This window comes from Elaeis guineensis, chromosome 10, assembly GCF_000442705.2.
Source record: "Elaeis guineensis isolate ETL-2024a chromosome 10, EG11, whole genome shotgun sequence".
Classification (NCBI taxonomy): Eukaryota; Viridiplantae; Streptophyta; class Magnoliopsida; order Arecales; family Arecaceae; genus Elaeis; species Elaeis guineensis.
The window spans coordinates 32,219,520-32,235,734 of record NC_026002.2 but is presented as its reverse complement, the minus strand read 5'-3'; the positions used below and the strand labels follow the sequence as shown (position 1 = coordinate 32,235,734).

At 36.8% G+C, this 16,215-nt stretch overlaps 1 protein-coding gene and 1 non-coding gene across 5 annotated transcripts; both read right to left on the bottom strand.

The window, feature by feature from the left end:
- Window positions 1-541: 541 nt before the first annotated feature.
- LOC105052701 (uncharacterized) lies at window positions 542-5,757 on the bottom strand. Of its 4 annotated transcripts, none has more exons than XM_073244636.1 (4): window positions 5,587-5,757; window positions 5,106-5,176; window positions 3,332-3,418; window positions 542-3,138 (listed from the first exon to the last, which is right to left on the bottom strand). In XM_073244636.1, exons 1-4 carry the CDS (start codon window positions 5,690-5,692, stop codon window positions 3,103-3,105), a joined length of 300 nt encoding a protein of 99 aa, XP_073100737.1. In that variant the 5' UTR covers window positions 5,693-5,757; the 3' UTR covers window positions 542-3,102. The 4 variants fall into 4 exon arrangements, with proteins under 4 accessions (XP_073100737.1, XP_010931915.1, XP_073100738.1 ...); XM_010933613.3 differs by having other exon boundaries at window positions 542-829; XM_073244637.1 differs by having other exon boundaries at window positions 3,332-3,404.
- A 3,703-nt stretch (window positions 5,758-9,460) lies between these two features.
- On the bottom strand, window positions 9,461-9,566 carry LOC140852316 (small nucleolar RNA R71). Its single transcript, XR_012135218.1, has one exon. It is a non-coding gene; the product is annotated as a small nucleolar RNA R71 (small nucleolar RNA).
- Between the last annotated feature and the right edge of the window lie 6,649 nt (window positions 9,567-16,215).

Below are 16,215 nucleotides of genomic sequence, written 5' to 3'. Positions count from 1 at the left end.
ATATTCTATTGATTAGATTTGATTTTATATGAATTAAAAATATAAAAATTAAATTCGATCGTTGATTTTTTACAAACCTCCAATCGATTCTGTCTTTCAACCAATCAAAATGGATGTTTAATAGGCCAGATTGAAAGGATTTCTTCGGGCTTCAGTTATTTGCTCAACTCTATTACATACAGCAAGTGCAAGTTACTAGCCGGCAATAATTATGAACGTGGAAAAGAACCACCTACCAGTCACCACGGATATCTCAGTCTCAGGATTTACCAATAATCCCATTTTATCATATAAATAAGCAGATTGAACTCCTTGAGAAACAGGAGAGAAAAGTCAGACCTTATGAACTCGAAATACAGCATACAATTCATAAACATTTTAAATAAACGAATTCCATAAGATTTGGGCACCGCCAAGGGCTACAATTTGTTTTTACCCAAGTGCCTTGGCAGTGACGTCTGCCATAAACCTATAGAGAAGCAGAATTTTAAAAGCAAACTGAAATCAAGGTGATAACAGTCATTGGCAAGATGTAACAAAATTTGATTTCTGTGTGAAGCAACGTGACTTGTTCAGATGCCAAAGAGTGAAATTAATCATCTCCAAGAGTGATAAAATTCACAAAACGACGAGTTTCTCGGATATAAAAGTATTCACCGAGATTACAGGAAAAGCTCTCAAACTACATAACCTACCACAAAACTTAATAAAACAGAACAAAATTATAACCCTTCCAGAGGTTTCATGTCCTTGCACACTCTTTATTTCCACGCTTTCACAGAAGAGAGAAAGCAGTAGCGCAGATGCAACTAGCCGCTTCTCCAACTGACTGTAACAAGAAGGATAAGGAAAACCATTAATTTCATATATGACATTCTATAAGATAACCACAAGGGGAAAAAACACAGATATTGATTCAAACTTATAGCTCCAAGATTTGTCGTGATGTAAATTGGTAGCACCCATTTGAAGTGAAATAGTGCCACTAACACACAAAACATTAAGATCCTGGTCTTCTTTTTACTTGAAGTTGAGATCCTAGTTTTCATTTTAACTCACCAACATGATTGAAGTTAAGATCCTAGTTTTCATTTTAACTCACCAACATGCATATCAGCCATGCGCATCTAAAAACAGTAGTGAAATTCAAGCATGACCAACGACAATAAAGCTCAGACATGCATATCTGTATTATGTTAAAAAGAGCCACCTGAGTCATGGATCAGTAAATTTTTCTACCAAAACTGCAATTTGTGTTTATAGCAAAACTTTCCATAAAGAAATATACTCTGATGATATATTAGTTTAAACTAGTTGCAGGCACGTGCATTGCACATGCTAATAGTGTTAATCCAGAGGAATGATCACTCTAAATATGAATTAAGCCTACTCATGATTTTATTGTGCAATAAGGTATAAATTGAAAATAAAACCGATCCCCTGAAACAATTGAATAAAAATACTATAACAAGGTGAGCATATGACTTCCCTCTTAAACTTTTGTTTAAATCTTCTTTTATAAATATAGAATCCAGGGACTGCAGAGTCCCAAAAGCACCCTATAAAAGTTGAAGAAAAACTACCAGCAAAACAAGGTTAGAATTAGCAATGCATGACATCTACAATAAAAAGAAAAGAAAGAAGCTTCTCAAATGCATTTTCACCTTGTCATACATTGCAATTATAAATAATGAAGAAAGCATTTCAACAGACAGTCGACAAGCATCAATATTGATATGATTCATGAAATAATTAAGCAACAACATATAGATGGGAAACATGGATACACCTACAAGGCGAACAGGTTAACAGTCTAACATTAAGGATAAGCTAAGGTGCTGCAATCATATATGCTTTTTAGAACTTCTGCAGGTTGGTCTCTCCATGAGATATTGCAAATAGAGGGAGGAGAAAGGAAGAAGAGAGCAGTCCTGTGAGAAAAAGCAGGAGGATCCACCACCCGACCTGTTACAACCGCTGTTCCAGAGGGACAGCTATAATAGCACGATCAATTTCAAACCCAAAGACATCCACCTGTGAACTGAACTGCTACTTTCAACTTCCCAGATTACAAGCAGACTCCTCACCTACTTCCACATACTACCTGCAGAAAATCACTTGGTAGAGACATAGGAGGAAGAAGTAGGTGGTTTGATGGAGAAGGGAAAATAAAGCAGGCCACCCACATAAAATACTAAAAGAATATTATGGAGCTCAACCAACCGAGGAAGTGAGAACAAATTCGTGAAGTCATAACTCTTAGAGTTCCAGCTCTCTATGAGCCAAAGAACCAGGCCTGTCTGACCAACCTCACGCAGGCAACCAATTAAGACAAAGCTGCTGGTCAGCAGAGGCCACAAGAAAAGCCATTTGGCCAGCGGCTTTTGTATCAAGTGTTGGAAAATATTATAAAAGTTGGGTCTAGTTATCAAACTATGTCTCTCATGCTTATCTTTAACTCATCCACCTCTTCCCAGACTCCATCCCACCGGACAATACAATTATTAATGCCATAAATATCTTCTTTCTGAACATGCACTTACACGTGCCCACCTACTAGTATTCTGGAAAAAAAAATAAAAATGAAACCAATTAAGAACATCAGATGTATTAAAAGATTAAAAGGCACCAAACAGCTGCAAAATAAATAAATACAATAAAATGGTTATCAGTTATCAGTGGCGTCCCTAGGAACTCACATTTCAGGACTGACTGGTTATGCTCTAAAAAGAGCCAAAGCATTCCATCTTACTCGAAAAAATCACCGATGGGGAGAAATAGATGTTCATTTAGTTGGAGTGATGATCTCAAAATTCTCTGATTATATTATACCCACTTTGAAAAGTTCATACAAATTTATGTACACCAAATTCTAGGGAAGGCGAGCTCTCTCTATGCAAGTTATTCTGAATTCCACTAACATCTTCTTCTCCCACATCCTCTTCTCAGCTATACCACCAGCCCAGCATTGTAAAGTTATTCTAAACCCCCCCACCACAAAAAAAAAAAAAAAAAAAAAAACGGAAAAAAAGAAAGAAAGAAAGAAAGAAAACTTCCCTTATTGTTTAGCTCTGGTCAATCTCATCAGAGAAGTATCTGCATTTATAATGAGACACCATTTCGCACATAATTGTCAACCTGCAATTTTTCCAAGATGCTCTTGAAATGGATGTTTGAGAATCCTCTTTGGGTAGATATAAAAGTAAACTTATTAAAGGAAACACAATATCCTCCATCCAACATAAGCTATTCTAATAACGCATATATAATTCCAAAGAATGATGCGTGAGAATGGAGGGTCCAGTTTCACAGTTCCAGAACTAACAATTACCTCTTCCTTCTTTTCCTTCTTTCCAGTAAAAAGCTTGTATCCTCCATAACCTAGCACGAACCAGCCAGCTAAACTAGCAAGCACAAACTGCAGGACATTACATGAATGACATTTGATCTTGACAAGAATAGCAATAAAAACTAAAAGAGAATACAAAAGCAAAAGACAGATAACAGATTGTATCGTCGCAACCAATATAAAATAGTGTTTATAATATCAAGATTTGGCGATTGTAACTGTAAGCTCCCAGCAAGTACATAACATTATAAAATTTAATGCCATGAAGTAGGAAATCATATAAAAAATGGAGATGGTTGCTAATATATGCATTTTTTTTTATAATTATATTACAAATATAATCCTCAAAAGAGGGGAGCAAGTGAAGCTAGGTTGCAGGGAGTATACTCAAAGTTCTAAAAAGTTCCTTTGGCAGTGATAAAGTTTTGCCAAATGATGAACGGTACCATCACAAGATTTCCTTAAGAAACTAAAACTATGAACATCTGATGCACATGAGTAATTGAAGAGAAAAAATTTTGATGGAGGTTGTGATACTGTCAACCGGCAATATGCATGAAGATAACTTGCATTCCTTATTTCTCTTTTCCTGAAACAAAGAAAGAGAAGGGAGAAAATATTATTTGGAAGGAGTGTATTTAATTCAGTCCTTTTCCCCAACCTCAATAGATAGTCAGCATATACAAAGAATGAAAGAACACAGCCATTGGATTATAACCCAGTCGACAGTCAGGATTGACGTGGAGTTAGGAGAACACACAGTCACACACAAGGGTGGAGATGCATCTTCGTATCATGTAGTTAGGATCAAGGTTATGCAATAACACGGAGAGGGAGAATCTCAAACCCAAACCTTAAGGAATAGAACAGTCTAAATCCTTTCTCTAGATGCAAGAGAACCTGATGTCAAGACATTTTTAGAAAAAAAAGAAAAAAGAAAAAAACAACATATAAACTATAAAGAAAAGTGCTCAAACAGCACATTTACCAAATACCAAGTGCCAGCCATAGTCGCTGCATGTTCAGCGCCCTTTCTCACTGACATCTACATCCAAATGGGCTGTTTGGTTACTAGTTTAGGATGAGAAAATTTTGCAAACCTTATTCCGCTGGGCTTTGGTGACTCACAAGTTTCATAAAATGACACTAGGTTTGAGATAAAACAAGTATCTCATGGAAACAAAAATACCTGAAGGACCAACAATTTTTTGAAGATTAATTTCTCAGAATATCAAATCCAGCTCTTTATGAAACCAAATCCCATCCATCGACCACATCCTCCCGTATCAAGGAAAACACCACAATCTTCTCATCTCCTCTTCCTCCTCTCATCCATCTACCTCTCTACTTTCTCTCCTCTTCCTCTTCCCACCCCCGACTTTTCCACATCTACTAGCACGTTCTCCTCCACTAGCCCCATCATCTTCCTGCATCACCCATCTTTTAACAAGCTAAATAAAATAAATTTTAGTAAAAATGCTATAAAAACCTATTTCTATAAAAATCAAGTTTTACAAAAATAGTTTTGATAAAACTGAAGATCAAGATATCCTCAAAAATGTACTATTTATGCTTACAACTTCATTTAGAACTACAGCTAAGAAGAAAAGGTTTATAACAATATTCACATGCCATGTATAAGAAATACAAACTTCTAAAAGGAACATGCAATAATTTCATAATATTCCAGGTTCATGTAACAATCTAAAACCAAAATTTAGTGAAATAGGTATCCAGCTATCAATGCAAAGCTTACATGCTCTTCCTTCCATTTTGATGGACTCAGTGGGTCCTCCCAAATGTTAACCTTTGGGGGTCCATGATGATCTGCCAAAAAGTAAAACATACAAAAATATCATCATAAAATCCTAATAGGCATCACAATAACCTGTTGGATCATAGACGTAAGTTACCGATAGTTTCCGTTGCAACTGATGTTCTCTATATGTATTATAAAATGCTGAACCTATGCTACATAATTGGCCCCCCGAGCCACTGCATTTCGATTTCTTTTTTCCCCTTTGAAAGATCCAGCTTTAAATCAGTTCGATAAGTAGAGTTTACCATAAAAACATTGTCAAATCATATTATCTTGGAAAAAAAAGGGAAAGCAAACTAGCTTTGTTACCTATTGGATTAATGAGGGATCTAACTGGAAGGAACAAATAAAGGGGAATCGAGACAACTCGGAGGGGTAATTAAGAGAGGAGGGGTTGAAGGGTATGAGAGAGACAGACCTCCGCCGCTAGTGAGACCCCGGTGGGGAGCGAGCTTGGCCGCTAGTGAGGGTAGGGAGGAGCGAGGGAGGGAGGAAGCCGTCGCGAGCGCCACCCGAGTCGCCATCGGTGTCCCTCTAAAGAGTTTTTTTTTTCCTCCTCGGGGAAGCGGTGAGGTCTTCAAAGACGAAATTGATATAAATTGATAAAACCCGGTTTAGATCCGAACTGGAACCGATTCGAAGTGTTATCTGATCCAAACCTAAATGTTTCAAAGAGACCAGATATGAGATGTGAATTTATTTTTCACGTAATTTTGGAGGATCAGATCAGGCATTACGGTGTTTGTTCAGAATGGTAGCAACTGTTCTTAGGCATGGCAAATTATTTTGAAAAACATAGAAAATATGGATGGTTGAGCAACAAATTTTGATAGTTTATTTCTCATCCCCAACTTCTAGCAAAGCAACAAATTGGACTTTGATCCGGAGCCAGTTTTTTTAGAATGAGGATGAGAAAAATGCAAGTGTAATTGTGGATAGGGAGGAATCGAATTCGAACCCAAAGCACTAATATTCAACATTCAATAAATAAATTAGCTCAGCAAGTTAGCACCTTATTATTTAATGGTTGTTTTGATTGATAACCTGCTTGTTCATGCGAGTGCAGTTTCAATCTATGTATTTGGATTGGTGTTCAAGTGATCAAGAATCTTTACCCGACTCATTTGCAAGCCTACAATTGTGATTAGTATGTAGTCTAGTCCTTGATAAACTATGATTCTAAAATTTGGATTCTGAGATCCACAGTAATTATTATTCCCAATTCAATTGGTAGGGGTGGGAATGCTTAATTATTTAACCCATTTAACTCGTTTCAATTCATTGTGGATCTAGCTAGATTACATGTTTGATTAAAAGATTAGATTTGGATCTATATTTTTAACCCATTTAACAAAATGATTTGATTCAGATAGGTAGATTTTTGAACTATCATATATTAGACTTGATCTAACCTATATCTTATTCGACCCGATCTAATTGCCATCACTAATTTGATAGAGGACCTCATGCTTCTTGATAAACACTTAATTTAAGTCATTTAAAGCAGAAAATCATATTTAATTTATTTTATTTATTAAGAATTTGATGCTTCTTTTTATGTTTTACAGGAAAGATGATCGCCGATACAAAGAGTCCGATTCATAGATAAAAAAGACTCAAGTTTGAAAAAATTTGGACTTAAAATAAAATTAAAATAAAAGAAAGACGCATCCAGTATTATAGAAAATGAAGATACTATGTAAGGAATCCAAAAAGATATAAATGTCATTGTAAAGAAACAAAAGTTTCTTTTTGGTATGTGAAAAGATTGGTTCACGTTAAATTTTCCTGGGCGCGCGTGAATGTGGGCAGCATGAGCTCGTGGGCGTGCGTGAACATGCGGGACGCGGTGTGGACGTGTGGATGCGGGATGCGGTGTGGACGTGTGACGCGGGGACGGGCGCTGACGCGGGCACGGGTGCAGCATTGCGCAGGTGTGGGTGCATGGCAGACGAGTTCAAAATAAGGAAAAAAAAATATTTAGAAATGTTTTGAAAGATTTGTATTTTTTTTAGTCCCACATCGGAAAATCATGTAAAACTCCTCCCTCCTAACACCTATAAAAAGACTTTTGTACTCTCATTGGAGGGGGAACCCAGAAATTCTTCTAGAGCCTTGCATAGAGGAATAGAAAGGGACTACTTCATGAGCAGCTAGGCTAGCAGTCTCGGGAGTGGAGAAGAAATTTTGTAACGACACAGAAATGGTTTATTGTTCTAAACTTTTCTGTATTTCTTTATATGCAATAAAGATTATGTTTTTTATTTAAATTGTCATGAGTTCTTTAATTGCTCTCATTTATATGTTTTTATTTATGCTTTCTTGTTAGATTAATATTAGGAATAGCTTTTACTTTCCGGAGATGCGCCGTGATCTACGGATACGGGGCGTGCCGAGGAAAGAAGAGTTATTTACCCAATACTTTCCGGAGACGCACCGTGATCTACGGGTATGGAGCGTGCCGAGGAAAGATAGGTATTTTTCCTAAGATTAATCGCATCCATTTAATTAAAAAAAAAAAAAAGAGATACAACTCTGCTAGTGCAAAGTGATTCAAAACTCCCAAGTTCTTTATTTTCTAATTATCTTAATTTTAAGATAATTTATTTTTTAAATCAAAAACAACGTTTCTTTCTTTTATCTTGCAATCTCAACTTAGCCCAAGGTCCCTGAGGATACGATCTCGACTCATCCTACCTACGTAGTGAGTAGAGTTATTTTTGGTGCTATCAACGACTACGCATCAAATTTTGGCGCCGTTGCCGGAGATCTTGGTACGGTTGAATTAAAAAAAAAATTGAAAATTTTTTTTTTTTAAAAATGCTTTTCAGTTTCTATTTCTCGCTCTAATTTTTTTTTTTCAGTGCTTTCTAGCTAGATAATCTTATTTGCATAATTACATAATTACCTTGCATAAATAATTTATTACTTTTTAATCTTAGAAATTTTTCTGCTTAGAATAATTTGCTACTTTTTATAGCCTAGTGATTTATTATTTTTTAGACTTAATCACTTAAATTTATTTTCTTGCAAAACTAAAAAAAAATAATAAAAAAAATAAAAATAAAAAATATATAAAAAGATAAAACTATAAACTAAAAAAAAAAGAAGCCACTGACATTTCATAACACTTAACTAAAATAGCGTAACCTCAAATATAAAAATTTCTAACCTGATTGGACACCTTGTTTCCTTGCATTGCATCTCCATAATTAATCTTAAGGGCAATAACCTATTAACCAGATAAGGTGGGGATTTGATCACCCTTCCTTGGCCCACAAATCACTCCCTTGCATTTGCATAACCTAGACCTTAATTTAAAATCAACTAGACGTCAGCCCTAGGAATTTCGAGCTCAATAGGATAAGAAAGCTCTAGAGTTGAACCGAGTGCGGATTGGTTAATTGCTCGGTGTCTACGGCAAGTGGTTAAAGAAAGTGGTTTTCAATTGGTTCCGTTGACTGACCTGGCCAACTTAGTTGGTGTCTAAGGAAAGCAACGAGCAGGGAACCTCCCACATCTTACGCTTATCTGGCCGAGTCAGTTAGTCAGTCTTGAGCTTGGAGTGCTCAAAAGCAATCTTGAAAGTTAGGAGCTGTCTAGATCTAAGTTAACCTTAGGATAGAGAGTCTATGATTGTTTAAGTTGATTGCAATTAACATCTAAACATTAATTAATTTCTCTCTTTTCATAGATTTAAGATTCTTAGGTTCTTCTCTTTAGATTTTCTTCATTCTTTTCTCACTTTATTATAAAAATATATATTATAAAAAAAAAAAAATTTTCTGTGTGTGCTCTACAGTATAATTGTAAGGTGTATGCTTGGCCGTAGATCGTTACGACCAGAAATCCAACCTTTTGATCCAGAAATAGAAAGAACCCTTAGAGCCAACAGACATAAAAAGATGGACCGAAATCAGGAGAATGATCTACCCAAGCAATTGAAGGAGTACTTTACTCCTTCCACATATACCTACTCTCCTTGTATTCAAGTGCCCTCTGTGGAGGCCATTCAATATGAAATTAAGTCCAGTATAATCCAAATGTTACCTTCATTTTATGGACTTAGTAATGAAGACCCTTATAAACATCTTGAAGAATTTCTTGAGATATGCTCAACTGTCAAAATTCACAACTTCTCCGATGATGCTCTTAGGTTGAAATTATTCCCTTTTTCACTTAAAGACAAAGCCAAATACTGGCTACATACTTTGGATTCCATGACTATATCAACCTGGGACCAGCTGCAAGGAGAGTTTCTCAAGAAATATTTTCCCATAGGAAAAACTAATCAAATAAGGAAAGCCATAACTAGTTTTTCCCAATTAGATGGAGAAATATTTCATGAAACATGGGAGAGATTAAAAGACCTTATTAGAAAATGTCCCCACCATGCTGTACCCAAGTGGCAGTTAATCCAATATTTTTATGATGGGCTCTCTGAAAGACATCGACAAATGGTAGATGCATCATGCGGTGGGACATTTATGCTGAAAAGTGAGGATGAGGCATGGCAACTGTTTGAAATTTTAAGTGAAAATTCATTACATCATATGTCTGCCTCTATTAGAGATAAACCCATGTTAAACTCAAAAAGAGGTGGAATATATGAAGTAGAAAATGCCATAGATATCCATCAAAAGGTAGATGAACTGTCCCAAAAATTAGATCGTCTTCTAAACACTGGACAATCTCCGATTCCACCTAATCCAATCCAAGAAGTTTGTGCATTGTGTGCAAGTCCGAACCATTTTGTTAGTGAATGCCCAGCCACACCCCAATTTCCTGAGTTTGTGCACGAGCAGGTTCAGCAAGTCCAACAAGCTCGCAGACCAGGAAACGATCCATATTCGAACACTTATAACCCCGGTTGGAGAAACCATCCAAATTTTTCCTGAAGACCACAACCAGTGGTTGGTCCTGCCACACCTCGACCTCAATATCAAGACCCAACATATAGGCATGGACCATACCATCAATTTCAAAATGTTCCTCAACCGTCTACTACTAGTCACAGCTCAGCTTTTGAGGAAAAAGTCCTGAAAGTACTAGAAAGATTAGAAGTCAACACTCAGACCCTTAACTCTCATACACAATCCATTGCTAAGCTAGAGACCCAAATAGGTCAACTAGCAACTGCATTCAGTAGGAGGGAAGGAGGAAAATTACCTAGCCAACCAGAGAGCAACCCAAGAGGGCAATTTGTGATTGAGAGTTCTAATACCCCAGAAGCTTTTTCTGAACATGCCAAATCAATCATGACTCTGAGAAGTGAGAAGGTCATTGAACACACTAGTAAAACCAATGAGACCGACCCTAAATCTCTAACCGAATCCAAATCAACCAAGAACAAGGAGGACCTGAAAATAGAGAAGGAACCAACTACACCAGAATCATCTTACTTGCCTAAAGTCCCATTTTCGGATGCCCTGAAAGCCCCTATTCTTGCAGATAAGAAGGGAGAAAAACTCGATGAGATGTTAGAATTGTTTAAGCAAGTCCAAATTAATCTTTCCCTTCTAGACGCAATCAAACAGGTCCCTGCTTATGCCAAATTTTTGAAGGATTTGTGCACCCAAAAACGTAAATCTAGATCATAAATCCCAAAGAAAATACGTCTCACTGAACAGGCTAGTTCTGTCTTCCAGCATGCCACTCCTCCGAAGCTTAAGGACCCAGGAGCCCCCATCATTTCCTGTGTTATAGGAGATTATCACATTAAAAAAGCTCTTCTGGATTTAGGGGCAAGTGTGAATCTTTTACCTAGTTCGGTGTATGAACTTTTTAGATTCGGAGAACTGAAACCCACATCAGTCACACTGCAGTTAGCCGATAGATCAATTAAGGAACCACGTGGAATGCTTGAGGATGTCTTGGTCAAGGTAGATGAGTTTTACTTTCCAGTTGATTTTCTGGTTCTCGATATGGAATTAAGTGGCAACCCCAGACAAATTCTCATTATCTTAGGACGACCCTTCCTAGCTACGGCAAATGCATGCATTAATTGTAGGACAGGAGTCATGGACGTATCGTTTGGGAATAAGAAACTAAGACTGAATGTGTTTGGTGCTTCCCAAGAACCATCAATGGATAGTTGCTTCGAAGTAGATACACTAGAAGATATTATAGAAGATGCAACACCCATAATTCTAGCACCAGACCCCTTAGATACTTGCTTGGCTCACTTTGGAGTGTATGACTTTAAGGGATATATGAAAGAAGTTAACATATTGTTGGATACACCACATGATAAAACCACTCCTCCATGGACAATCAAGTATGAGCCATTGCCCATCTTTTGTTGGTTTTATTGCATATGACGTCTGGCTGAAGATGTAAAACTTAGTGCTTTTTGAGAGGCAACCCAAATTTCTTCTATCTTGTTTTAACTGATCATCATTTTTTTAAAGAATAAAGGACCACTCTGTATGGAAGAGTCTGTTAATAAACTTGACGTCTGGCTGAAGACATAAAACTTAGCGCTTGTTGGGAGGCAACCCAATGATTTCATATTTTTTTTACTTTACCGCAGCTGCAGGAATTTAGAACAAGAGCCTATTAATCAATGAAGCTATCTTCAACTTCCGAAGCAAAATTATCCCAGGTGCACTCTCTCCTTTTATTTTCTTTGCTTTCTTACTTCATTGAGGACAATGTAGATTAAGTTGGGAGGGGAGGAAATTAATCAAATCCTCGAGTATGGTCAGAAATAATTAGTTTTGTGGATTCAAATTTTATTAGGCATCCTAATAAATGAATGATTAACGGTCAAGATAATTTTAGAGATACTGAAAAATAAATTATTAAGAAAACCCAATGAATGGTAGGGTTTAAACTAGATTAAATTTTAGGAGTGATTCTACAAACCCTCTTCTTACTGATCTCAATAAAGAATCTGCTTCATGAGAAATTAGGTGGAAAAGATTGAGGTACGCAAAAAAAAAAAAAAAATTCTCCTTAAAAAAAAAAAATATTGGTTTCCTACTGAGTAACCGGGCCCTTTCGTCTAAGTAAGCATTGTGGTTCGCGTAAAAAGGTAGGCAATATTATATAATAAAAAAAAAGTAATAATAATAATAATATATATATTAAGGAGACTAAATTGCAAGAAGATAATAAACCTCTTTCCCATTAAGTTAGAGGATTTAAAGAGTAAAGTGGGGAGTTGGTGAAAGAAAAGTTCTGAAATTTCTTTAGTTAATACTCAACCACTAATTGGGTCAAATTGATAATCCAATGAAATATCTCTTTAATGGTCTGACCAAGTATCATCTACCTTTTGGGATGCGTAACCTAATTTTTGATTCAAAATCAAGTCGGTACACAATGCTGATATATCTATTTTACTCGAGGACGAGTAAAATTCAAGTTGGGGGGTGTGATAAACACTTAATTTAAGTCATTTAAAGCAGAAAATTATACTTAATTTATTTTATTTATTAAGAATTTGATGCTTTTTTTATGTTTTACAAGAAAAATGATCGCCGATACAAAGAGTCCGATTCATAGATCAAAAAGACTCAAGTTTGAAAAAATTTGGACTTAAAATAAAATTAAAATAAAAGAAAGACGCATCCGGTATTATAGAAAATGAAGGTACTATGCAAGGAATCCAAAAGGATATAAATGTCATTGTAAAGAAATAAAAGTTTCTTTTTGGTATGTGAAAAGATTGGTTCACGTTAAATTTCCCTGGGCGCGCGTGAATGTGGGCAGCATGAGCTCGTGGGCGCGCGTGAACACACGGGACGCGGCGTGGACGTGTGGACGCGGGACGCGGCGTGGACGTGTGACGCGGGGACGGGCGCTGACACGGGCACGGGTGCAGCATTGCGCGGGTGTGGGCGCACGGCAGACGAGTTCAAAATAAGGAAAAAAATAATATTTAGAAATGTTTTGAAAGATTTGTATTTTTTTTAGTCCCACATCAGAAAATCATGTAAAACTCCTCCCTCCTAACACCTATAAAAAGACTTTTGTACTCTCATTGGAGGGGGAGCCCAGAAATTCTTCTAGAGACTTGCATAGAGGAATAGAAAGGGACTACTTCATGAGCAGCTAGGCTAGCAGTCTCGGGAGTGGAGAAGAAATTTTGTAACGACACAGAAATAATTTATTGTTCTAAACTTTTCTGTATTTCTTTATATGCAATAAAGATTATGTTTTTTATTTAAATTGTCATGAGTTCTTTAATTGCTCTCATTTATATGTTTTTATTTATGCTTTCTTGTTAGATTAATATTAGGAATAGCTTTTACTTTTCGGAGACGCGCCGTGATCTACGGATACGGGGCGTGCTGAGGAAAGAAGAGTTATTTACCCAATACTTTCTGGAGACGCACTGTGATCTACGGGTACGGAGCGTGCCGAGGAAAGATAGATATTTTTCCTAAGATTAATCGCATCCATTTAATTAAAAAAAAAAAAGAAAAAGAGATACAACTCTGCTAGTGCAAAGTGATTCAAAACTCCCAAGTTCTTTATTTTCTAATTATCTTAATTTTAAGATAATTTATTTTCTAAATCAAAAACAACGTTTCTTTCTTTTATCTTGCAATCTCAACTTAGCCCAAGGTCCCTGAGGATACAATCTCGACTCATCCTACCTACGTAGTGAGTAGAGTTATTTTTGATGCTATCAACGACTACGCATCACTTCTCAACATGCATTTGGACTTTGAAGAGTTGAAGGTCTCGTGACTTCCTGTAAGACTCAAAAAATCAGAATTTGAAGCTCATTAGAAGCAGGCATTCTCCAAGATTCTACCAGGATCAACTTCAGTTGCTAAGGAATAACTTTGTTTTCAGGCAAGGCAACCCAGAACACCTGGAGCTCCTCTTAAAGCACTAGGCAAGCAGAAGCCTACAAATGCGCATAAAAGAGATCCACTTCACAACTCACATTTCACATCTTCAGTACTCTAATTTGCCACGCATTTTTGCCATTTTTTAAAGGTGTTGGACTACCAATTATTTGGCAGAAAAGATTTTTTGAATCTAATGTTTACAAATCCTACATGTTTTCATATAGTCTTTCACTATTTCCAGCACTCAAACCAGAGCTCCCAGTGAATTCTGGGGTGGCAAAATCTAACCTGCATCCACCACCTTGCAGCATGCATGAAAAAATGGAGTTCAAGTAAGGTTTTCTTAAAGGCGGGTTAAATGTGGGTCGACCCAAAATCATCCCAATTTAAGATGAGTATGCTTGGGTTTAGCCTTTAGACCTCATAGATTATCAGGATAATCTGGTCAGAAACTAACCGACTCCGGAGCTCACTATAATTGTTAGTTCTCTAATTCTTTTATAATTTTATTTACTACAAAAATGATTATGGAGATAATCGATATAACAAGCCACATAATTTCAAGATCGGAGGTTGGACTTTTCCTTTTTCTTTTGATTAATTTATATTTTAATTAATTTTATGACTATCATAATCCTAAATTTCATAGTTTATTATGATTTGATGATATATTTGAACATTTTCTTGCTTGTTATCTTTAAATACTATAATGCTTTACTTTTAGGTTGCGTTGTATAGCTAGCTATCTATCCATATTGCCGGCAATTTAGCATGTTGCCCACCATATTACTGCATTTGATATATTTTTTCAGTTGCAGTCTGGATTGCCTTGGCAATCCAGGAGGTAATCTGGATTACCTTGGAGGGAGGTGACTATCTAGATTACCACATATTTGGTAATCTTGCAATAATTTTTTTAGACAAAAATATCCTCAAAAAACTTCACGATCTTCTTCCTCATGATGGGCAGTGAAAAAAAGGTGTCAAAACCGACTTCCTCCTCTATAAATCCAGTCGGTGGCAACTGCGAACCAGCCGATCGGGGGGCCACCATTATAGCCCTCACCGAGGGATCACAGGGGTAGGGCGAGTGACCAGCCGTTCAAAAAAAAAGGGAGCACGATAGTGTAGCCTTCATCGAGGAGCTATGGGGGCAGCACGAGCAGCCAACGAGTGGTGCCCGTGGCCATGGGGCAACGTGGGGGGCCACGAGGGGTGGGGTGCGGGGGACCAGTAGTGCGGGTGATGGCGGCAATGTGGGTGGGTGAAGGCAGCTACGGATTCATCGGAGGGCTAGGGGATGGTGCAGGGGGTGGCACGAACGACTGGAGGATCGGGTGCTATGCCGGAGATGCGACTATCGAGGGGTCGGGAGCGGATAGCCGGAGGGTCGGGGGTGGAGCAGTCAGAGATTGGGGGGGTTGTAGCATGCGAGGAGAGGAGAAGGAAGGAAAAAAATTAAAAAATAATAAAATAATATTATATATTATATATTATAATATATTTTTATTCTTTTATTTTGAAAATTAAAAATTTTATGCATGAGATATGATTTTTAATAAATTTAATTTAAGAATATTTTAAAATTTTGATATTATATTACTAGTAATCTGATTATCATACCAAACATGTCAATCAAAATTTTCAGTAATTTTACTGCAGCATTATCTGTGTAGCAAACACAGTAATTAATATTACTTGCAATCTATTCAGATTACAGATAATCCAGATTATCAAATAATTTAGATTAAGATTGTCTAGCAATGCATCAAATGCAATCTAACCATATGTATTATAGATGAGCGAATATTTAAAAATTTAAAATGCCAATAGGGTTATACAAAATTAATGGGTTTGCTATGAATATGCTTTTCTCATATAAACCCAACCCAACCCAGTGCCACCCCCCAGGGAAGTTACATTAACTTGACAACCTCACCACACCTATAGTATCACCTGGTTAGTGCAATGATAGCAACACAAATGAACCGCTAACTTGCCAAAAAAAATATGATTTCCTTCAATTATACAAAGGAGTGATGGCATAAACACCTTTGACACATTATGGCTAGAAATATGATAAATGATCGGAATAACACTGTAAGATTATAAACATCATCAAGCCCATGGAAGCCCTTCAACTTTAGGGACATGAAACAATAGCATCCCGATAGGCTTTCTTATACTTCAGTTTCTCTACCAACAGAGTCTTCATATTCTAATAAAAAGAAGATTGACTT